Here is a 26,588-nt window from a genome sequence, read left to right on the forward strand (position 1 = left end):
TTAAGTTGTGATAGGAACCCAGGTAAATAAAACCATGAGGCTATCTTCAACCTAAGGGAATTTGGTAAACCCAGAAAACCCTTTAATACTGATGGTCTCATGGGATTCAAAGGTCAGAAGGCAACACAGGGAAAGGAACATCACATACTGGGGCCTGAAAAAGTTCTGGGCTTGCCCAAATTGGGATAAAGAAGGTAGTTCTTCCTCTATAAAATAGGAATCCTAAAGTTCTGAACTTCCCCACTCCCTCCCAAGAAACTGCAAAGAAAGTTACCTGACACTAAGCAGAGCAGGTACAAGGGACCTCTAAGAAGTTGTAATTTCCTAGATAAATTATAAAAGAATACAAAATGCATTTATAACTTCCAAATAGGAGAGGGAAAAATTTAATGGCAAAAATCTCAATCTAAAGAAAAAGTAAAACTAAAGGAAAACAATATGTGATTCAAAGAAGAAACTCTAATTAGGATGAAAACTATAACCCTAAGTACATATTAATCACATTAAATGAAATGGACCAAATGTTATTAAAAGCTGATCAGATTGCATTTAAATTGGAAATTATTTGCTGTTAATGAGACATATACAAAAGGTGAAGATACAGGAAGGTTGAAAGCAAAAAAAATTAAAAAAAACATAAAGATACTAATAAAAATAGTGTTGCAAAATTAATATCAGGCCTACTCAAACTTAAAACAACCATTACTACATATAAGGAATACCACTTTATGTGATAAGTGGTTCAACTATCCCGGAAGAGATGATACATTTGAATTTATAAAAGCCTAAGAAACAATCTCAAAATATAAAAAGTGAAAACTGACTAACTGCAAATTAAAATGGACAAATATACATTTACAGTAGCAGATTTTAACATGATTAATATATAGAATATTTGAACAACCTGATTAAATAACTTAGTCTAAGTAAACATGTATACAATGGACAATCACACAGCATACATTCTTTTCAAATACTGACACAACACTGATAATATCCTGAACCATAAAGAAAACCTCAAATAATTGAATTATAAAGTAAAGAGGAAATGATATATGACATTCTTCTGCTTCAGAATATCATATCATAATGCCAAGTAGCATAAAGGTGCCAACTGCATGAGAGCATCATAAAGAAAGACTACGTCTCACTTGAAGGGCTTTTGGTGAAGAATATGGCACTTACCACTGAGCCTTAATTTAGAGGACACTGGGCCTTTATAACTTAGAGACACAGATAGGCAAGACATATTTGGATAATACTGAATAGAATAATAGAGAGAAATATTAGATATGTGAAAGGAATAGAAGAATATAAAAACAGAAAGGCAGTGATAAATCTCTGGCTGGTTTTGTTTAGTAAATGACAGTATTGGCCCATAACATAAAAATATAAAGATAGGGTGTACTCTAATGGATTTTATCACAAATATAAACTCCAAAGTTTAGTTGGAATTTCTATAGTTTGTAAAAAGTGACAGGCATTGGAAAAATTATATGTTAAGAATATTAGAAGCTGTCAAAACATTGTTGAGAAATACAGAAATATAGAAAAACTAGAAAATGCTTTTTAAAGGAATTTTGCTTTGAAGTATACATCTCAGGTTGTCTTTAGTTCTTTTAGCAAACAAACAAAAACTCTAGGCTGTTTCCCAGCTGATCATTTCTAAAATCAAAACCGTTGAAACAGAATCCTGGAAACTTGAGAAGTTCTGGGTGAATATCAGATCTGTGTCACCTTTGGTAAGCCCAACCTGCACTCCCCAGGAAACAGAGAATTGACTCTACTTTCTGCGGACTTTGGACAATAGGTTTCCCACCTACGCTCACTCCATTTAAGATCCCTGATGAACAGTCCTTCAAAGTGAATTCTGAAGCTCTTTTTCCTTTTGTCCAAGGACTTCAGACTTGCAGCTCATGAATGTTCATCTTTAGTTCTACAGACTACTCTGTTACCAGGTTCACTATGCAACTATGTGCTTGAAGACAGTTGATCTTGCATTTGTCTCCACACATATCAGTCCTTCCTAAAGAATTCTAGCTCCCTCAGCTATTCAGATACAGAGCAGTTATCATAGCTACATGCATGTTATACAGAAGTTGTCTGCACAAATTAAACTTTTCCCCATTTTTTCTGAAGATTTTCTGCTATGTTGATTGGAAAAAACCTAATCAACATTATTAAAGCCCACTCTGCTCAAAAACAAGTTTTTATTTTTCCTTTTCTTTCTTTCTTTCTTTTTTTTTTCTTTTAAGGCCTACTAAAAAAATACTTTGTTCTGTTGTGGCCTAAAAGTTTCTCATTTGTTATGCTGGAACTTAAAGGAAGCCATGTCATATTAGATCATACTACTCCATTGTCTACCAAGATAAATGATAAATTGATAGGTAGATGGATAGAGGGAGAGAAAGAGAGACACAGTGAGAGAAAGAGAGAATTTTAAGGCATCTTTAACCAGAGTAGCATAATGTACCAGATCTTCTATCATGTAGCAATTCTGAGTGATGCCACGTATCTATAAACATCTGATCTTTGACAAACCTGACTTAAAAAAAAAAAAAAAAAACAGTGGGAAAGGATTTCCTCTTTAATAAATGATGTTGGGAAAACTGGCTAGCCATGTGCAGAAGGCTGAAACTGGACCCCTTCCTTATACCTCATACAAAAATTAACTCCAGATGGATTAAAGATTTAAACCTAAGACCTAACACCATAAAAACCCTAGAAGAAAACCTAGGCAATACCATTCAGGACATAGGCGTAGGCAATGATTTCATGACTAAAACACCAAAACCAATGGCAACAAAAGCCAAAATAGACAAATGGGATCTGATAGAACTTAAGAGCTTCTGCACGGCAAAAGAAACTATTATTAGAGTGAACCGGCAACCAACAGAATTGGAAAAATTTTCGCAATCTACCCATCTAACAAAGGGCTAATAACCAGAATCTACAAAGAACTAAAACAAATTCACAAGAAAAAAAAATATATCAAAAAATGGGCAAAGGATATGAACAGAGATTTTTCAAAAGAAGACATTTATGTGGCCAAGAAGCATATAAAAAATACTCATCATCACTGGTCATTAGAGAAATGCAAATCAAAACCACATTGAGATCCGACAGAATGGCAATCATTAAAAAATCTGGAGACAACAGATGCTGGAGAGGATGTGGAGAAAAAAGAATACTTTTACACTGTTGGTGGGCGTGTAAATTAGTCCAACCATTATGGAAGACAGTGTGGCAATTCCTCAAGGATCTAGAAATAGAAATACCAATTGACCCAGCAATCCCATTACTGGGTATATACTGAAAGGATTATAAATTGTTCCATTATACAGACACATGCACACACATGTTCATTGCAGCACTGATTCTAATAGCAAAGACCTGGAACCAACCCAAATGCCCATCAAGGACAGACTGGATGAAGAAAATGTGGCACATATACACCATGGAATACTATGCAGCCATAAAAAAGGATGAGTTCATGTCCGTTTTAGGGATATGGATGAAGCTGGAAACCACCCTTCTCAGCAAACTGACACAAGTACAGAAAACCAAACACCGTATGTTCTCACTCATAAATGGGTATTGAACAATGATAACACATGGATACAGGGAGGAGAACATCACACACTGGGGCCTGTTATGGGGTGGGGATCTAGAGGAGGGATAACAGAGGATGGGGGTGTTGGGGAGGGCTAATATTAGGAGAAATAATTAATGTAGATGTCTGGGGAATGGATGCAGCAAACCACCATGTATATACCTATGTAGCAATTCTGCGGGATTTGCACAAGTACCCCAGAACTTAAAGTATAATATATAAAAAAAAGAATACATAATGTTGCATTCAATTGTACTAACATTTCCTGTTAATAGATGATTCTTGAAAAGTCAATAAATATTTGTGTTACTACAACTCGCAGATAATAAGTTCAATATATGGTTTTAAATTTGTACCTAAGAAATGCTAATAATGTGTTGGTTCAAGTAACTACTAACAGTTTGGGAATAAAGATTTTCAAAATGCATTAGAAACATGTAAAAATTATACATGAGATTTTCAGTTAGACATTATGACATTTTAATAATCAAGTAATTTTCATCAAAAAATGTACAGAATTGTAAATAAGGAAATCATAGCCAAAGATATACAGTATATCCACTTGAAGAAACATCCTGCAAATTTATTTATGTAAAATTTTGTCATCACTGATGATATGTTTTAAGCAACATGAAAACAGTTATGTTTTCAAAAATAAGTGAATCATCAAACATATTAAGATGTTTATTTTTAATTTGATTGATTTATATTTTCACCCTAAATTATAATGGATTTTAAAGTTTCTTCTTCCCTTTTAATGACTGTAGTCATAAATTTTAAAAGCTGAGATTGCTATGTGAAAATTAAGTTTTCCATGTTTTGACTGAACCACAAAGACAAAGACTGATAATATGTTGAATGAATGGGCCAGCCCTATATATAAAAAGACCATTTGAAACGAAATGGAGTCAGTATCCAATTATCTAATCAATGCAAACTATTTAGGCAATAACTTTTCTCTTGATTCTTTCTCCATTCCTCATACTTTTTTTTTAAGTTCTCTCAGTGATGTCCATATAAATGCCCTGCTGTCCACTTCAATTTGCTGAGACTATTTCATGTACGAAGAAGGCATTCATTTCTTTTGTTTAGTTTAAGTGTTACAGTCTGTATCAGTTAGATAGCTTTTGGTTGCAAGTAAGTAAAAACCAAACATAAATAGCTGAAACAAAGGAGGAATGTATTGATTCATATGTATGAAAAGTTCAATAGATTTGGCTTAAGATAAGGCTTTATGCAGGGCTCAAATAATGTAGACAAGATTTCTCTCTCTCTCTCTCTCTCTCTCTCTCTCTCTCTGTCTCTCTCCACACACACACCTTCTATTTCTAGCTTTCCCCTTTACTCATCTGACTCCCCCTATGTTGACTTTATTCAGGCAGAATGTATACCCCTGCTCTCAAGATGGCTAGAGAAAGATCATATGGTTTATGGTTCACCTCTAATAATGATGAGGTAAGTCATTGCTTAAAATTTATGAACTGAGTCTTGGTCGTGATTAGCCAGACTTGTATTGTTCTTGAACTACACTTGCTTTCTCAGCATCCGTTTGCCACTTTCCTTTTCTGAACTGTTGCCAACATTTCCCATCAGTATTTTATGAGTAGCTTTGACAATATCCCTAGACATAGATTCTGGTTGATTCAAGCCTATCGAAAGACTCCATCAACTATATTATGATGATCGGTTCAAGGATAATCCCAGTCTGGAAAAACAGGACCAAGACTCAGTTTCTGAAATTTGAACAATTACTCACTTTAACACTAGAGTTGTTAAGTGTAGTCCTTGATTTTGTATTAGAAAAATTCTATTACATTTTTGTCTGGATTTTAGAGATTTTTGAGTTAGTATAGATAAAGGGTTAAATGGGTAGGATAAATAATTCGTGGATTGACACACATATTCTTAATGTGCCCTTTCGAGACTTGTTGAGTGAAGATTTTCCAACACTAAAGATCAGGACTATACTTAGAAAATTCAACAATACGTTATAATTACAGTATGCTTTAAATCATTTCTTTAACCCTTAAAAAATAAGCATTGCTATTATTGCTTAAAATTAGAGTACCTCCTTCAGTATCTTTTTCATGTCCCATCCTGATATACATCACTGTGCATAACTAATGCGTTTTATAATATCTATAAGGAAACTTAATTATCTCAGACAAATTATGAGCATTATTGTCCAAAACATTAGCATAAAGAGTTATAATCCTACATTAAATTTAGGTTTAATTAAATTTAGTTTAATGTAGGATTATACATTAATATGGAATTATATATTTAGATTTTCCAAATATTAATTGAACAGAGTCAGTATTTGGAAAATCTAAATGTATATTCTGACTTTTAAAAAATAAAGAACTCATTATAACATGAAATGTCTTCTCAATGATTTAAATATGTTTTTGAATTTTCTAAAAATATAACAATTTTCTAAAAACATAACAATATCCATGAGAAAAATTTCATATGTCATAATCCCTTAGAAAGCAGGCCTATCTTTCTTGCTTTCACATGTCATAATCCCTTAGAAACTAGGCCTATCTTTCTTGCTTTAACACTGGTGTATATCTCAACTTTTCTGGTAGGCTTCATTCTTGCTTTGCTAAGACATTATTCTCCATATTAAGAAGAAGGTTAATGTAGTTAGGTTAGGCACAGTGGCTCATTCCTGTAATCCCAGCACTTTGGGAGGCTGAAGCAGTAGGATGGCTTAAGCTCCGGAGTTTGAGACTAGCCCTGGCAACATAGTGAGATCCTGTCTCTAAAATAAAATTGAAAAGTTAGCTGCATGTAGCGTCATGTGCCTGTAGTCCTAGCTACTCAGAAGGCTGAAGGAAGAGGATCGCTTGAGCCCAGGAGGTTGAGGCTGCAGTGAACCATGAACTACAGCCTGAGCAATCGAGTAAGACCTGTCTCAAAAATTTATTTTAAAAAGGTAGTTATTTGATAACAAAAATATTTCTTAATATTTATGTAACATTTTACAGCATACAAGAAAATTAATCGAGGTAGAGTGGCTCATACTGGCAGCGTGGGAGGCTGAGGCAGGAGGATCACTTGATCCAGGGAGCTCAAGACCAGCCGGGCAACTTAGTTAGATCCCGTGACTACCAAAATATATACTTTTTAAATTAGTCTAATGTGGTGGCACACACCTGTAGTCCTAGCTACTTGGGAGGTTGAGGTGGGACGATCACTTCAGCCTAGGAGTCTGAGGCTGCAGTGAGCTATGATTAAGCCACTCACACTCTAGCCCCAATGACAGAGCAAGACCCTGTCTTAAAAAAAAAGTAACATAACATATAACACAAAAAATAAACAAAAGAATTGATGCACATATCATAATTGGGTTCTCACAAGCACTTCAGATGATAAAGGGGTAGCTGTCTTCTGCAAGTGAAGGCGTACAGGTTTCCGGTGGGAGGCGATACAGGTGAGGGCATTCAGCCAGCACGGGGACTGTCTGTTCCTTGAGGACAGAACCCTCTCTGGAGTGTATTGGGGGGCTCTGAATATGCATTGAATTAATTAATTATGCAGATCCGGGCTTAACTATGTGTTTTTACAAGTCCAGGACTTCTCACAACTAACTATTATTGTGGTGGTGTTTACATATTTTAACAAATGGAGCCCATAATCAACTTGTTGGGCTCAGAATAAACGGCAGAAGAAAAACAAAACAAAACAAAACGCTCCTCGAGAGCTTCTTCATTCCTGCTTTGAGAACATCAACTTATTATTGTTTTCTAATTTTCCCACCTTCTTTAATTGGTAATCAGTTTACGAGGCTCTCAGTCCATAGGATTTTGAAAAGCATATGTCCCTAACAGAGAAATCATTACTGTATTAAGACTTTTTTCTTTTCTTTTTTTTTTTTTTTTTTCTTTTACAGATTTCTTCAACATGTTTTCTTTTTTGTAGGCTTTTGTTGTCAAGAGAAAAACACTTGAGACAAAGCTTGACTATTGAGCCTGGAGGACACAGAAAACAGGGCCCACGAGTCATAGTTCCCCGCAAATACATACAAATTTAACAAATTGCAAAGAGAGTCTTTTCTTTAGAACTCTACTACTGAGGCTGGAGGCAGGAATAAGATGTGGCCCACGACTTTCATCCCACCACAGGTAGCTTAACTATTTCAGTTTTCTCCTACGTGGTCCAACAAGGCCTGACAAGCTGCCCTGCTGTACGAGAAGCATCTCTCGGGCGATGATGCGTAGAGACAGAGGGATTGTTTAGTCAATTGCAAGAATTAGGCTGTAATGCTTTATACTAAAGACTTCATACCCCAGATAGCTGCCTGCTATCCACTGAATCTTGGCAGGCAATGAGACTGCTGAAGCTGAAACTGGGAAGCTACGTTAAGCAGATTTTCATGAATGTACAAAATGCTTTATTTATAAAGCTATGTTTCTTTGTAGCAGTTCAAAATGGTTTCTTTTTTCTAATCTCTCATTTTGGTCAACGCTCAGTCTTTATAAAAATTACTTCCCAAACATGCTGCTAAAGAGCCACAGAAGAAAATAATGCTTACTTCGTCAAAAGTCAATGTTTTCGAAAAGAAGAATCCTACACATGCCAGTTTAGGAGATTAAAAATGATCATGGTCTTTACGAAAACTATAAAACACAGAGAAAGACATTAAATACTTTACCATTATTTGGAAGCTCTAGAGGGCTACAGACATCATTTTTGGTTCTAGCTTTTGGCGAAGAGATCAGTTTTGCAACCAGGGAGGCAGAGATGGGCTGTACTAACAGGGAGCTGAGGTTCGATCGGCTTTGTCTAAAACATCCATCTGTATTCAAAAGAAAAAGAAAGAGACCCTTAGTAAACAGAAATTTAAAACGCTGTGGAAAAAGTTGTCTGTAATAAGTATTTAAATTATGACTAGTAAGTTTATATTTATGCATTTGTTTATTTACTCCTTAGTTATACCCTGTTTACTTATTAAAATGATTTGAGATACTTAATAAAAATTTAGTCCAAATACCATGACATATTCTAGCTAAAGATGGCAGATCGCACACATGCCCTTATCTCCATTGTCCCATAAAACGCCACTGAAATGACGACAAAAGAATGAAAAAGCATAAATGTACAGGGGCCAGAACAGATAGTAATAAGATTCTAGTTGGAAAGCAGGTAAGTGTCAGTGATGTAAGACCTGAGGGGTCACCTAAAACTGAAGTTCCTAGTAGGGAAGCTGAGAATGCCATTTGTATCACTGAACCAAGAAAGGCTTAGAAATTGTCAACACCAGCTACCTAATAGAGTAGGGCTACAAAAGAGACCGAAAGCAGGAGGATTCGATGAAATTCTGACTGTGAAATGCCTCGTCCTCTGGAATCCTCACACACCCAGTCAATGTGGATGCCTGTTCCTTCCTTACATCAGCAGAAAACTGAGAGTGAGACACTGAACAGGGAGGCACCAAATACAGAGAAGAACATCACACTTAAAAGAGGATGACGTTGGCCAGGCGCGGTGGCTCACGCCTGTAATCCCAGCACTTTGGGAGGCCGAGGCGGGTGGATCACTTGAGGTCAGGAGTTGGAGACCAGCCTGGCCAACAAGGTGAAACTCTGTCTCTACTAAAGATACAAAAAATTACCTGGGTATAGTGGTGTATGCCTGTAATCCCAGCTACTTGGGAGGCTGAGGCAGGAGAATAGCTTGAACCCAGAGGCACAGGTTGCAGTGAGCCAAGACCGTGCCACTGCACTCCAGCCTGGGTAACAGAGTGAGACGATAAATCCCAATCATATACAGAACTTCGAATCAACTTCATTTTGTTATTCTTAAGTAAGAGATCCAAGCCAAGGGCAATCCTGGGCTGGCCCATGGGCAGCAGACCTAGTGAAGATGATAGCAGGTGGTCAGCAGGTCTGGGAAGGGAGGTCTCTAGGAAGACCAAATCAATGAGAATACCAGATATGTGCCAACATGTTGAGAGAATATTTACAGTAAGATCAGAGTCTTACATTTGAAGAGTGTCTAGCTATAAAGAAAAATAAGAACGCTGTAATGGGAGACAACTCTTAGCTTAAAGGGACCAAAAGTTGTGCAAGAAAGAAATTTAATCATTGAACAATAAGTATAATATTTACGTAGTCAAAATAATATAAGTAATGACTGTTAATGTAACACAAAATGATCCCTTTTGGGAAAAAAAGGGGAAAAGGGGAAAAGTCAGGCAGTGATGTACATGAGGATTTGTGAAAGTTAAGGCTTTTTTTTTTTTTTTTTTTTTTTTTGAGACAGAGTCTCACTCTGTCACCGGGCACAAGACTGGAGTGCAGCGGCACAATCTCGGCTCACTGCAACCTCCGCCTCCCGGGTTCAAGCAATTCTCCTGCCTCAGCCTCCTGAGTAGCTGGGACTACAGGCGCACGCCACCACATCCAGCAAATTTTTGTAGTTTTAGTGGAGACAGGGTTTCAACATGTTGGCCAGGATGGTCTTGATCTCTTACCCTCGTGATCTGCCCACCTCAGCCTCCCAAAGTGCTGGGAATATAGGCGTGAGCCACCGTGCCCGGCTGAGTTAAGGCTTTATCTCTCAGAGTGGTAAGTTACTATAATGGATGAAATTGAAAAACAAACACACACATAACTGAAAGGAAGGTAAATAAAAAAGGTAAGTAGCTATGAAAGATGTTAAAAAACAGCTACATATTTGCCCTGGGGAGTTAAAGAGAGGAGAGAAGACACACAGGGAAGAGAAGGAAAGGTGACATTTTTATGAATTAAGCCTGTAGAAATATTTGACTATTTAAATGAACTAAATGCACCTACAACTTTAAAAGATAAAAATTAAATAAGAGAAAATAGTTATAATAACAGAAGTACAAAAATTACATGACTAGAATAGACATAAAGGAGAGAATAAACTATGCTTAAATAAATAACTAATACTTATTCAGTTTCTATGTTTTTACTGACGCAGAAAAGGAAATACACAATGCAATGGCTCTATCCAGAAGCAAGTGATGTTTCCAACTGTAGTGCTGTATTTTTGAGAACTTTTATTAGGGAAAATAATTGCTAAGAGTTTTTCTCAGAATGTAATTTGATGGGACTTCAGAGGGTGCAGAGCTCAATGATGCTGGTATCCAGGCTACAGGAGGACGTAGATTATAAATGATAAAATATGTTACGGAAGTGTTTCCTTAATTTATCATCTGGAAGACCAAAAGGCTAAAATATTATATTTAGCTTAGGCCTGTGGCAGCCATGGAAGTCATGGTTTTGAAGACAAACTAATAAAGATTTCAGCTGAGAATATATTTTGTTGTATAAGAGCAGTATTGGCCTCATAATTTCATTGTCCCCTTCTATAGCCATATACGATAGTGCATTCTGACCACAGTGTAGGTCATTATTTCCCAACAGTTTTCATATTCACGGAACCACAAGTGGCTATGTAGCTTGCAGGACCCACAGTGAAGTGACAGCGTGGGACCTCTTGTTCAGGAAGTATGAAGAATTTCAACATGGCAATAGCAGACTCTGTGAGACTGCGCAGGGGGCGTGCCAAGGAACCAGGCCCTACACCATTTATGTAGAAGGTGTCAGTAGTTGTACAGCCGGTTGAGATAAACCTAAGAGGATTTTCAGACCACAGGAGGCTGCTCTCAGCCAACAGTGATGAGCTTCAAGTCCAATGCTCCAGGCTGCACTTGAGGATAAACTGATTCATGTTTCAAAGCATGGGCAATGTCTGGTTCAACTAGCTAGAAAACTCTGGGATAGGCATCTGATTTTCCCAGTATGTACTTTCTCTCTCAGCCGTTACCTTTGGAGTTTTTAATGTGCATGAGATAATGAAATAATATTGATGTGCAATGTGCAGTCTACTATTTTGAAGTCTTCATGAATGTGGAAACTTCTTAAGATGCTGCATGATTTCCCCTCTCTCCAATTCAAATATCAAACTCTTTAGCTTGCCATTCAAGGCCCTTCACAATCTCAAACCTTATATTTCAACATTATTTCCTACTAGTTTTCTTCATACATTTTAAGCAAAGACTTAAGCTATATCCTTACATACTCCATGAGCTACGTCCCTCACGTGTTTGCTTAAGCCATTCCTTCTACTTCGTTTGTTCTTCTCATACATCACACACGTCTAAAGTACTTGGTTCCTTCAAAGCCCAAATTACAAGTCATCTATGTGAAGCTTTCTCTGGCACCCTCAGCTCTGTGTGATATATCTGCACCTTTTTTTGCAATGCTTGTTACGTTCAGTTAACATTATCACTATGTAAAATTACTTTGTTCATTCCTTCTGAACTATAACTTTTTGAAAGCAAGGATCAAGTCATGTACATCTACACAATGCCTAGCACACTGTCAGGTACATAACAGTCTTTCAATAATTAATGGTAGAAAAAAGAATCAACAATTGTTTGAAAAATAATCTTAATGCCTATATCTTAATGGTTTTCTGAGTCGTTACAAAATAGAGCAGGGGTACAATTAAATAATAAATTATAATTCTATGATTGCTATATAATTATGGTTTCTCCCTAGATAACTAATACTCTTTCCCAGGAGACGTATTAAAAAACTCTCAAATCCTGTCTATCCCTATCAATTCACTGATTATCTTTGCCCTAAAATTAACTTTTGTAGATAAAAAGTCTCTAAATAAATAAAATCATATTTAAGATATATTTATGTTAATAAAAAAATTAATAACTGCATTCCATTTTTCTCTAGAATGCTCTATAAAGCTTATGAAGCAGTGTATTTAAATGTTAAGTATGAGTGAACCCTAAACTATAAATGAATTTACCCAAATCTTTGATTTTTTGGGCTTCATGACTAATAGACTTGCATTAGTTTTGACATATCTAAAGTAAGTGGCTCATTAATTTTTTACCTTCAGCCTAATGGAAATTTGACAAACAGTTCTCTTCTGAGAGCAGATACTAAAAGCAGGACTTTACAGGACACTACGACTAAATTATAGACAGAAGTTATTTAAAAAAAAAAAAACAACAAAACCCTCTTTACTGAAGAAGAGCTGAGAGAAGAGTTTTGTTTTTGTACATTATTAAGAGGTTTCTGAATAAAGATAAACACATGTGCTATTTTTATTCAGTAATATTTTAAAGCATATCTATGAACTATAAGAATCCATTAGATATGAGATGAAAATTGAGTGGGTTATGTGCCTTGATAGAAAGGGTACCAAACAGAAAAGACAGTGACATCACATTTTAGCATTTTAACTTTTAGACTTCAGTATTTATATCATACTCTGCATATTGTTTATGCTTCATAAAGACTGAGGAGTACCAACTTTTATTTCAGTAGATAGCTGATTCTCTGTTCATGTTATGTACTCATTGTGATCCAGATAAAGACTCAAACAGATCCATTACATCAATAATTCAATCCCTGATTCAATGCTACATGTGCATAGTATAATGAGGAAATTGGATAAACAAAATCCCAAGTCTGACTCCATCACTGATTCACTATTTGCAATGTTACAAATAAATAATTTCACTGTGATACTATTGTCGTCTCATCTACAATTCCTGAATTACCAAGATGACACCAAAGTGTCTTCATTAGGCTGACTTGCTGAAATAAAAATAATATATTAGTTCAGAGACCGAGCGCTAAAGTTGCAGAGGGTGAAATTTAGAAGAAATTAGCATTAAAGTAAGTAAGATGTGTTTTCATTGTAAATCCTTAATTCTGCATCATGTTTTTCAAACTACTGTTGGCCACTTCAATCTCATCTGGCTGGCTGTGTAAAGAAAACATACTCTTGTCAGTTGCCAGTACTCTTTTTTCTTTTTGACATGTGTGACAAGATGGAATACTTTTAAACTTGATTGAAAAGTCAGTGGTGGCCACACGCAGTGGCTCACGTCTGTAATCCCAACACCTTGGGAAGTCGAGGCGGGTGGATAACCTGAGGCCAGGAGTTTGAGAACAGCTTGGCCAACATGGTGAAACCCCCTCTCTACTAAAAATACAAAAAAAAAAAATAATAGCCGAGTGTGGTGGCATGCATCTGTAGTCCCAGCTACTCAGGAGGCTGAGGCAGGACAATTGCTTGAACTTGGGAGGCCAAGGTTGCAGTGAGCCAAGATCATGCTACTGTACTCCAGTCTGGATGACAGAGCAAGACTCCATCTCAAAATCATAAAAATAAATAAATAAATAAATAAATAAATAAATAAAAGTGAGTGTATACAAGTGCCAATTACCCAAACAGTATCAGAGAAGATAAACCTTGAGAGATTAGAAATCTCAGATACTGAGATGAAGGCACTGAGAGTTTAGACACGATAAAACTGTGCCGGTTAAATAAAAGAGGGGTTTGGTGTGTTTAATGATGATAGTGAACGAGAATAGCACAACTTCAGAATTTAGGAGTACACATAACTCAACCCTGTGCACCTCACTCGTGTGTGTGTTTGTGTGTGTGAACATGAGATCCTTGCTACTCACTCAATGCTGCATAGATCCTTTCTATTCAATGTGTAATCCTTGGACAAGCAGCATCTGCAAGAACTGGGACTTCTTAGGCATGAAGAAGTACAGGTCCCACCCCAGGTCTTCTGAATCAGAATCTATAGTCCAACAAGATCCCCAAGTGATTTGTATGCACATTAGATCAACACTGGCCTAAATCATTATATAGGTATCCCCTGGTACCTGCCAGCAATCAGTTCTGGGAGCCCTTGAGGATACCAAATTCTGCATATGCCTGAGTCCCTTATATAAAATGGCCTAATATTTTCATATAACCTATCCACATTTTCTTATATACTTTAAACCATTTCTAGATTACTTTAAATACCCAATATAATGCCTACACATCACTTAACTCACATGAATTCAACATAGTAGTCATCACAGAGAAAATTCAAGTTTTGCTTTTTGGAACTTAGTGGAAATTTTCCCCAAATACTTTCAATTTGCAGTTAGTTGAATCCATGGATGTGAAACCCCTGGACATGGAGAGCCAATGGTATATTTTTTATAGTACAATGTATATAATTTTTAAAATGACTAATATATAAAAAGAAGAATGAAAAGAATAGAGACTGTGTTTGCTCATCTTGCCCCAAAGTAACTATATCAGTAAACCACAAATCAACAGTTCTTAGTCTCCTTCAAAATGTTAGTATGTCTGTATATAAGCCATTCTAAATAACAAATTTGAAATGGACAGAGAGGAAGTCCTATCCAGAACAATCAGACGAGAGAGAAATAAAGGACATCCTACTTGGTAAAAAGGAAGTCAACTGTCGCTGCTTGCTGATGACATGATCATATACCTAGAAGACCCAAAAGATTCATTCAAAAAGCTCTCAGAACTGGTAAATAAATTCAGCATAGTTTCAGGATATAAAATTAATGTGCATAAATCAGTAGCCCTGCTCTACACCAACAGCAACCAACCTGAGCATAGAATCAAGAACTCAACCCTTTTACAATAGCTGAAAAACAAAGTAAATACTTAGAAATATACTTAACAAGGAGGTGAAAGACCTCTACAAGAAAATCTACAAAATACTGCTGAAACAAATCATCGATGACACAAACAAATGGAAACACATCCCATGATCATGGATGGGTAAAAACAACACTGTGAAAATGTCCATACTGCCAAACACAATCTATAAATTCAATGTAATTCTCATCAAAATATCACCATCATGCTTAAGAGAACTAAAAAAAAAAAAAATCCTAAAATTCATATGGAACCAAAAAGAGCCTGCACAGTCAAGGCAAGACTAAGCAAAAAGAACAAATCTGGAGGCATTACATTACGACTTCAAACTCTACTATAAGGCCATAGTCACTAAAACAGCATGGAACTGGTATTAAAACTGGCATATAGACCCATGGAACAGAATAGAGAATCTCGAAATAAAGCCAATTACTTACAGTCAACTGATCTTTGGCAAAGCAAAAAAATAAATAAATCAATAAAAAATAAAGTAGGAAAAATGACACCCTATTCAACAAACGGTGCTGGGATAAGTAGCAAGCCACATGTAGAATAATGAATCTGGATCCTCATCTCTCATCTTATACAAAAATCAACTCAAGATAAATCACAGACTTAACACTAAGACCTGAAACCATAAAACTTCTAGAAGAAAACATTGGAAAAACCCCTCTAGACATTAGCTTAGGCAAACTTCATGACCAAGCATCCAAAAGCAAATGCAAGAGAGAGAGAAAAATAGATAGAAGTTAATTAAACTGAAATGCTTCTGTACCTCAAAAGAAACAATCAGCAGAGTAAACAGATAATCCACTGAGTGGGAGAAAAATCTTTGCAATCTGTAGCTCTAACAAAAGACTAATATCCAAAATCTACAAGGAACTCAAACAAATCATCAAAGAAACACAAACAATCCCATCAAAAAAATGGGCTAAGGATGTTAAAAAAACCTTTCTCAAAAGAGGATACACAAATGGTCAACAATCATATGAAAAATGTTCAGCATCACTAATGATCATGGAAATGCAAACCAAAACCACAATATGATGCCACCTTGCTTCTGCAAGAATGGCCATAATCAAAAAATAAAAAAAAATAAAAAAATACAAAATAGATGTTAGCATGGATGTGGTGAAAGGTGAACACTTTTACACTGTTGATGGGAATGTAAACTAGCACAACCAGTATGAAAAACAGTATGGCGATTCCTGAAAGAATTAAAAGTAGATCTACCATTTTATCCAGAAATCCCACTCCTGGGTATCCACCCAGAGGAAAATAAGTCATTATACAAAAAAAGATACTTCTACATGCATGTTTATAGCTGCACAATTTGCAATTGCAAAAATATGGAACCAGCCCAAATGTGCATCAAACAATGCGAAAATGTGATAGAGGTATACCATGGAATACTACTCAACCATAAAAAGGAACACAATAATGGCATTTGCAGCAATCTGGATGGAATTGGAGACCACTATTTTAAGTTAAGCCACTCAGGAATGGAAAACCAAACATCGTCCGTTCTCATTCATGAGTAGTAGCTAAGATGAGGACACAAAGGCATAAGAATCATACAGGGGACTCTGGGGACTTGCGGGAAAGGGTGGGAGGTGGGGGATAAAAGACTACACATCGGGTACAGTGTACACTGCTCAGGTGATGGGTGCACCAAAATCTCAGAAATCATCTGTAACCAAACACCACCTGTTCCCCAAAAACCTATCGACAAATAAATAAACAACAAAATGGTCAGAGAGCATTGTGTTTTGTTTTTGTCCTTTCCTCAAAAGTAAACTTGGTGATTCAACGATAAAAATTGCATTTATAACACTTTATTTCAGCCATGATTAAATACTACAATAGATAAGTGATTTGACTTTTTTCGCTTTGGGGGGATTTTAACAATTATAATTTGTTATAATACAAGACTGACAAATTAAAAATATTAATACTATGGACTTATCAGAGAACTAAACAATCCCAGCTGAAAAAAAAAATGAGATTTTAAAACACGTTTTCTGCTACACTTTTTTGAAAAAGACTCAAACATCAATTGAACGAGTTGATATCAGTGATGTTATCCAGGATATTTTATCTGACTTTCTCCAGAGGGCTGCCACTTTGACAGAAATCAGACCATTAAGCAACTGGCACAAGTGTTTCATTTTTATTTTAGCTCACTAAATTTATAGTTATTTTCCTGAAATGACCAGTGCACTAAATTGGTTAGTCATTTTGCTGTCCTTGTGAATATAGCCGATTCTTTGTTATTTCAGTATCTTATAGCCCATTGGTTATAAATATTATCATTTTCTATCAAGCCTAGTCAAAGTCAGCGGAGTATTGTTTAGGTTATTGTTTAAAATATAAACTTACTTTAAAAATACTTTGAATCCCAGAACTTTGGGAGGCTGAGGTGGGCAGATCACCTGAGGTCAGGAGTTCAAGTCCAGCCTGATCAATATGATGAAACCCTGTCTCTACTAAAAATACAAAAATTAGCCTGGCATGGTGGCATCTGGCTGAGACAGGGGAATCGCTTGAACCCAGAAGGCAAAGGTTGCAGTGAGCCAAGAATGCACCATTGCACTCCAACCTGGGCAACAAGAGCAAAATTCCATCTCAAAAAAAAAAAAAAAAAAAAAAAAAAAAAAAAAAAAAAAAAAGAAATGCTTTCTGTTATGCATTATTCTCAGAGTAAAAGGACGGGGATCAGTGACAATTTTCTGATGAATTAATCACCAAAATTTAAATGAATAGTTTTGTTTTTTCTAATCATAAGCCTAAAACTCATGATTCATGGTATAATATTTTAAACCACAAAATCATAAAAATAAAGACATGGATGTTTGCATCTTCTCATTTCATTGATCCACTCCTAAGCAAGGAAATCCTGCAATGCTCCCTAGTAAATATCATAATACTTTAACACTTAACTAATGTAGCATAACAACAGATACATTTACATTTGCATCAAAGAGAGTAGTAAGTAATATACCCATTTGTAAAGCAAAATGACTATGTATTCTGATACTAAAAGAATATGTAGCTTATGCAGAGTGTAATTTTACGTTTTAAAAAATGCTACATAGGTAAAATCTTTGTTAATATTAATTTGGGCTCTCCCTTTCTAGTTTGCTCATCTGTAGGTACTGATCTTCAGTATGACTCGGGCTCATAAAAGGTTAGAAATCTTTCCCCATGATTAAGTATTTTTTAAAATTTTATGTTGAGACATATAAACTCAAGATTTATATTGGCTATGTACAAGTATTTGGGGGCAAAGGACTATACTATATAAATTACCATCATTCTCTTTCCTCCAACAAATATGTTTAAATATGTATAAAATTTTGGCTTCCAGATTCATCCATTTCCCTACAAAGGACACAAAATCATCGTTTTTTAAGGCTGCATAGTATTCCATGGTGTGTATGTGCCGCATTTTCCCTGTCCAGTCTATCATCGATGGGTATTTGGGTTGGTTCCAAGTCTTTGCTATTGTAAACTGTGCTGCAATGAACATTCGTGTGCATGTGTTCTTATAATAGAATGATTTATAATCCTTTAGATTTATACCCAGTAATGGAAAACCTGGAAACCATCATTCTCAGCAAACTGACACAAGAACAGAAAAATCAAACACCGCATTTCTCACTCATAAGTGGGTGTTGAACAACGAGAACACATGGATGCAGGGAGGGGAACATCACACACTGGGGTCTGTTGGGGGAAATAGGGGAGGGACAGGAGGGTGTGGGGAGTTGGGGAGGGACAACATAGGGAGAAATGTCAGATATAGGTGATGGGGAGGAAGGCAGCAAATCACACTGCCATGTGTGTACCTATGCAACAATCTTGCATGTTCTTCACATGTACCCCAAAACCTCAAATGCAATAAAATATATATTTTTAAAAAATTGGTTTATGCAGTTTTAGAATCTGTTCTAAACTTGACAGTCAATTAAAGGATAATTTTTATTATTAAAATGTTTTGATTAATGTGTAGTTAAGCGAGGTGTTACACTAGATTTTGGCCATTATACAAGACATAAGCATGGTATTTAATTAATGTTAGTTGAAATCTAGTGTGTTCTATAATTGAATTGATTATTATTTAATGAATTATGATAATAAATTTTCAAACATACCTAAATGATTTCTATTGCTTTAGTACACATTGATATGCCACATTAAAACAAAGACCAATTCTGTGTTTTCAAGTAGATGATGATCATTACTGTGTTTGCTAAGGACATTTTGTAACCTGAACTTTCTACCCAAGAATCAGGACTTTCTCTGGTGTCGGGTTTTATCTTGTTAATTTTATATTAATAAATTTGTCATTTTCAGTGAAAATTTTAGATTTATAGCAGCAGTGGTAATATTTAGATACTGATACATATTTCTTTAAATCTATTTCAGAGAAAACATTGGATATATGATAATCAATTCCCTATTCCATGTAATTCTAAACATTTCTATTCTTTGGCATTCCTCATTTGTCTACTCCAAAACTATTTTATTCCCTAAAGCATTCTAAAAACATGAACATTTGGAAACAACCATAAACTATATCATAAGAAAAACAAACTAAGAGACAGATAAAATATCTAGTTTGTTCTTTACTTCGAGGAGCGTAATCTAGATTCACAACTGGAATAATTGGCCATCTGCACATTACATGTAATATAAGCTAAGTAAACTGCTTCAGAATCATTCCCCTGAGAAGTTTACCATCTCTAACTGGAAGGGTATAAACATTGAAATGATTTGCAAAATTTCTAGTCTCAGAAATAGTGTAGTTTACATTTTTAAAAGACAGCAAAAAAACTATGAATGCGTTTTGTTTTTGTTGTTGTTATAAAAGTATGCAACCATTAATTCTTCAAACCAGATCCTAAGAACACATTACTTTATTTTATGAGACTGATTAAATGAACAGACAGAAGCTCAGGACTTTATTTCCGGATTTGCTTATTTTTTAGATAATAAAAGTTGAAAATAATTAACCCCGCTTCCCTGATACATGTGTTAGTAGAATAAATGATCTAGCATATATGAAGTACTTCTCAGATCTTTGTAGGTTACTGAGTAGTTCCTGTTTTTGACATGGAAACATCGACTCAAGAAAAGAAGACTGGCCTGGGGTTCAGAGACCAGTATCCAGACTTTGCTCCACCTCTAATCAGGAAGTGACTCTGGAATAGTTTTCCACATCTTCTGAGGCCTTAAACTCATCATATGTACAGCATTTTCTGGACATTAATTTATCAGAAATCTTTCCATTTTCATGTTGAAAGAGGCTCTTTGTAGTTACATGCATACATCTAAATTTGAGGTGAATGTCCTACTATTATTGCAGAAATGTTCCTTATGTTTGGAATGGGCAGCGTAAAAGAGTTCAATATATTCCCTTCCTGGTTTATCATTTTTCTTACAATATTATTAAAATTAATTTTTACGCGTAGTCGCCCATAGAACTGTGACCCAATTACCACTCCAATTTATTGCTGTAGTGATGGTATATATTGAGAGAAGATATACTGGGAAGAAAAATATTGATATTTTAAAATACTTGCCAAGGGAAAACAATCCCTGAGTTAATGAGCCACAGATTCATCACTGTAAAGTGTCTCTACAGAAAACTCCAGTCAGAAATATTCTATTAATTTTCCCTCTGAATTTATACATATGAGAATTTTCTTACATAAACGTTCTATAATGTGGTGAATGTAATTAGGCATGTTGTTTTCAATGTACATTTCTTCAAAGTACTTTATGAAATGGAACCCAAATTCACATCCAAAACTAAAAAAAAAAAAAGAGTAAGGATAAAAGTCTAAGGTAATGTGTTGCCTATTATCTTATAAGGTAATATTTTTCAGTGCATCAAAAGGTTATTTCACTTAATAATGAGTTTTCTTTGCAGTCACAGCAAAGGCTATAGTGGTGCAGTGAGGGACATGGCTGTGCTTGGTATAGTGCTAATGGTCCTGTTAACAAGCTAGGGTGTTCTTGAAGGATAGGAATGGTGTCTTTGTTAGTTCCTGTATGAAAGACTTCAAACAGTCCTATGCACAGTAATCTTTTAAAAGTATTTCCATGAGAATGAACCTTGAACAAAAGTCTAGATTATTCATATTGCTCAAAATTTTCTTTTTCAGCTCCTCATTTAATCTTCTTAACAACCCAATGGTTATATTACACCAGTGCTACATTTAAAGAACGTTTTGTGCCAGTCAACGCTGTGAATGGTTCTTAGATGAGGTAGGAAATGAGTGGGATCTTAACTGGAAAAGAAAAAAATGTCCAAGAAGTTATTCCAGAGCAAGAACAGGTCCCTGTCTAGAAACTCTACGTGATTGTATTTTTGTGGCATTGGGATGGAAACAGGGAGCAAAGCAGAAGAGCTGGGGTACGACTGGAAAATGTAAACATCCAGCTTCATGACTGCCTCTATTTAATGAATGAAAGGCGTAGGGCAGCCAGAAAATCCCAGGTCTTTGACCAGGAAATGTGAAATGAACCAGCAAAGAGGCTTCAGCAGGCCTGAAGAGACTGGGAACACCAGAGGAAGGAGAATAGGTACCTGTAAAGAGCAGCGATGCAATCCGAGAAAACAGAAAAAAGAAAGTAAGTTGCTGATGAGTAACTCTCAGAACACAGTCCCATGAAAGCTCAGCTGTCAGCATGTCAGAGTCCGGCTCCATTAAGCAAGACTTTTGTCTCCTCATGGGAAAGTATGAAATGCTTTTAAAGCAGCGGCTACAGCCCTAAAAAAAACAATTAATAGAACTCTTCTCATTAGCTGCATCTGGTGTAGAATGAGCCTTGCTTTGACAGGGTTTTTTCATATATGCTTCAAATTCTACAGAAAATGACTACGGGGAGCTAATTCCAGGCGAAAGAATCAACATGATTAAATGAGCTGTGGGAGGAAAATAAAGCTGAGGAAAGGGAATGGCAAGTAGCCAAGGTTAACTGGAGCTGACCACATATGGTGTTGATTAAGACTAAAATTATAGCGTCCATATTGTGGCGGGTTTTATATATTAAATTAAGAAAATTGAGTAAGTACTGGGATATTTTTAAGGAGTTTTAAGAAGATAATTAGTACCATCAAAGGGAATTTTAGAAATTTTGATCTGAGAGTGATATGCAGAAGGAACAGAACTGGAAAAGTTCTGTTTTATAACTTTTAAAATGTAACGCATAACAATGTTGTATTCACAATCAAAACAGTAAAAATATGCTCCCCTCCCTGTGGTGGGAAGAGATAGCATGGGGAGAAATGACAGATACAGGTGAGGGGATGGAAGGCAGCAAACCACACTGCCATGTGTGTACCTATGCAACAATCTTGCATGTTCATCACATGTACCCCAAAACCTAAAATGCAATAAAAAAATAAAATTAAAAAAAAAATGTAAACAAACATTAAATTACCTTATTTCCTTGAAAAAAAAAAAACAGTAAAAATAGATCCCATTGATGTCAGGCACAGAGCTTAGTACTTGGCATATATTGTCTCATTCCATTTTTACACTTTATATATGATGATCCACTTTTCAAGCTAGTTATTGTTATCTTCATGTGATAGAAATAACTCTAAAGCTTGGATATACTGTAATGCTAAGAGTAATATGGCTGTTAAACTACAGAGGTGTGCTCAGATCCCACTTCTTTTAGCTTTCAAGACTAAAATTCTGATGTCATTTCTGCTAAAAGCTACATTTTTTTTTTTTTTTGTCTCAACAAGAAGTAATATCTGCATGAATTAGGATGTCTCTAGAAACAGAAAGGTAAAGATCCATGTGAAAAGCCTGGGAAAGGAGAACAGTCATGACTTGGCAACCCATTGAACAGAGCAGTGGCAATGAGGTAATTAACAGAGAAGGCAATTAAGGTTTTAATCCTGGACGAGTATAAGAATAAAAGTCCCATTAATGACACAGATTCAGTAGAAAGATTTGCCTGAAGCGAAAGAAGAGTCAGAATATTTTAAATAATTATACTTAGTATTTGGCTTCATTGGGCAAGTGTTACTATAAGGTCTATAAATAAAGTAAAAAGTCCTGACCTGTTCACACAGAACACTTCTGCCTACAAGGAACTTTTGACTTTCACTACTTGGTCATAGTCCACAAGTTACTGTTAACCCCATTGGCTGTTTTCTGAACACTGTAAATGCCTGCATACGGACATTCCTTAAACTGCAGTTTCCCAGGCCATAAAATGAGAATAAAAGCTGCCTAATACTTAGCTCATAGCAAAGCTTGAGGATTAATGAGAATGCTTATAAAGTGCTTTTAGCTCCACAGAATAGGTACAATATAAATGAGTCACATTATTCCAGTGACAAATACTATCCATAAACTGTCCAACAGAAATGAAAAAAATAATCCAATGTCTGTTGCTCCTTCTGATACTGCCTATTGTCCTGCTACTGATTTTTTCATTTTTTTGAGGTTCCCATGAGGAAAAAAATGAAAATTTCTGCACTATGCCCAACTCGTGAAGTGCACTGAGATACACAAATCACACAGATCATAAGACAAGCTTTGCCCGCTTGCTCATAGTACTTCTGGTATGAAATGAAACATAAGGAGTGACACACTTGCAAGGTTGCTTCAAAGAAAATATAAATCATATGAAAGCAAGAGGGCTATTTTTAGAATGTGTTATGTTAAAGTTGAATCCATTTTTCAGTACAAAAGACATCAACTATTTTCAGAAGGCATTTAGAACTTATTTGAACTTTTCAAAGATTTCAAAATAATTTCAAGTTTCAATAAAATATCAATGAGATGCTAGATTTAAATGATTCAGCATTGTAACCGTATTGTCTATATACTGATCTAAGACTTATATTAAAATTAAATGGTTCTCCATAAGCAATAGGAAATTCTAAAACATTAATGTCAAAGTAATAACATAGCATTCTATAAAGAATCAATAGTCTAAATCTGCATTTTAGTTATCAATAAACAGTATCCAGACTCTTTAGATAGTCTGAGAACAAACATTTATAGACTTCTATGCTACTCTTATGTATTTAGCAATTTATTGAGATAGGCAAAATTGAGAGGAGAAATAAGGCACAGAAGGCACAAAGTTAGTTATTCAGTGAGCCTGCCTCTGGAAAACAGAGATGTAAGTAAGATGGAAGGATGAGGATAATAGCAGACTCATCATACTGATTTTAGCTGGAGGACAAACTAGAGTTACATTATTTAGTTAATAATATGAAAGGGAATTTCAACAAAAAGATAAAATATTCCCTTTAATAGTAAGATTGAAATCCCAAAGTTGTGTACTGAATATTTTAAACTAGAGTATATTTCAAAATAATGCCAGAGAGAATCTTTAAGTCTTCATTGCTTTCAGGCTTCCAAATTAACACACATATATGTTAACACACATGTATACATATACACGTGTTTTTTATATATACACATATATATGTTAACACACATATACATACATAACTCAAAGAAGAAGGAACTTTATCATTTTTATAAAATATGCAGGTTAATTACTGGGAAGTGGTAGAATTTGGAATGGCAGTTCTCAATGCATAATTTAACAACCAAAGAATATAAAATCAGAATATTAAAGATGAAAAGATTTATAGAATAATAATGTTTCTCTTTGGAGGATGGCAGGGAATTTTATTAATTTTTAATTATTTAAGTAAAATGAATAAAGTTATTCCTATTATAAAAACAAGAACATTGAAGTTAAGCTGAAGACCATTTGGCCATGCCTCACATTTCCTTTCCTACTACCAAGAGGCACTCTCATCAATACAGTGTCTCCTAAACTTTATATTATTTTAATGCATACACAATTTAAAAATAACTGTATAATATTATTTTACTTTCTTTTATTTAAATATTTTCATATATATATTACTCTGTGGCATTTCTTTTTCACTCAATAAGAAAGCTTTAAAGACCTCTTTATTTATGTTTGCAGCTGTTATTATTTTACTATTCTTTGTGGATGTTACATAGTATTCCATAATTCTAACAGTATTCTAATATACTTAGACAAATCTAAATGTTGCTATTGCAATAAAAACCTCCATGAATTTTCTTGTATATGCAATCACTTGCACATGTGTGATGGTTTCTATAAGGCTGCTCCAGAGAAATGGATTTGGGTCAGCAAATATGATCATTTTAAATTTTTACATATCCCAATGAATTGTACTCAAAAGCACCTGTACCTATTTTTTTCTCTCATTAGCACTGTAGGATACGCCACATATTCCTATCTTCCAAAAAGTCTGTAAGCAAAAGAAACTACATATGTAAAGGCCTTGGATTAAGAAACGGTATAGTCTACCGGAGGAAACAAAAGAGGTCATATGACCGGAGTGGTAAAAAAGAAAGTCAAAGAATTCATATAGGGGGTTTATATCAGGAAATGTAGCTTGTCTTTAAGAGCAAGGTAATCAGTTAGGTTTTCCTGCTCTCCCAAGGGTATTTCCGAAAATTTGAAAAATTAAAAAAATACAAAAATAAAGAAGGAATACATATATATATTAGAATATATATATACACATATATATGTATATAGAAATACATATATGTACACATACACACATACACACATGCACATATATATGTGCATGTGTGTATGTGTACATATATATTTCACATATATGTGCATGTGCGTATGTATGTGTACATATATGTATTTCTATCATTCAGAATTAACAAAATTTATATTAATATTTTAATATATATACATTTTTCTTTTAAAATAACACAATACACATCAAGTTACAGTCTTCTTTACTACCTGCAGAATGACTGCCATCTCTTCATCCCTCTCCAGACAGAACGCATATCATTCATTTGGTTTCTTAAGTCTTTTACTTCATACTCTGTATTTTAATATATAACCATAAGTGATCAAAACTGTTAGGTTCTAATACATGCTGACTAAGGAACAAGCCAGATAAAAATAAATATACATAGTGTGCTATCATTTACATAATCTAAAAAATTAACAACAGCAAACACTACAACTTTGACACAGAGGGGTACGGCATGACCAGACCTGGCATTTTGAAAGTTCATTTATGATATTTTAGAGAACGGACCAGAAGTTTTAAAAGAGGATGCAGTGTGATGAGTTAGAAGGCAGATATAGTTGTCCCAGTGAAAATTAAAGTTGACTTTGTTCATGGTGGAGGCAATCGAGATAGAAAAAAAAAAAAAAAAAACCGGAAAGAATTGAGACTTAGGAGTTAGAATGAACAAGACTGACTGAAAAGAGGTAGGAGTTAAGAGAGAGGCAGGTGTCTAGTAAACTTCTACACTGAGAGCGCCAGGCAAATTTTCCTCACACTCCACATGCTTAGGTAACCTTGGGCTGAACTCCTCAACCTCATCCTCCAACTAGCCACTCAGATTTCTCCCCTAAGCTAAGACATTCCCTGTTTGCTGAACAACAAGCAAGAAGAGTA

At 35.2% G+C, this 26,588-nt stretch overlaps 1 protein-coding gene across 7 annotated transcripts in view; it reads right to left on the reverse strand.

Annotated features, from left to right (window-relative positions):
* The window catches only part of NAALADL2 (N-acetylated alpha-linked acidic dipeptidase like 2), a 1,288,446-nt gene that overhangs the window by 355,917 nt on the left and 905,941 nt on the right, over positions 1-26,588 (reverse strand). For all 7 annotated transcript variants that reach the window (XM_074405415.1, XM_074405414.1, XM_074405412.1 and 4 more), the window contains one exon: positions 8,274-8,417. In XM_074405415.1, coding sequence (XP_074261516.1) covers positions 8,274-8,417 — 144 coding nt within the window. The remainder of the gene's footprint in view (positions 1-8,273; positions 8,418-26,588) is intronic.

Source organism: Saimiri boliviensis, chromosome 9 (assembly GCF_048565385.1).
Source record: "Saimiri boliviensis isolate mSaiBol1 chromosome 9, mSaiBol1.pri, whole genome shotgun sequence".
NCBI classification, from domain to species: Eukaryota; Metazoa; Chordata; class Mammalia; order Primates; family Cebidae; genus Saimiri; species Saimiri boliviensis.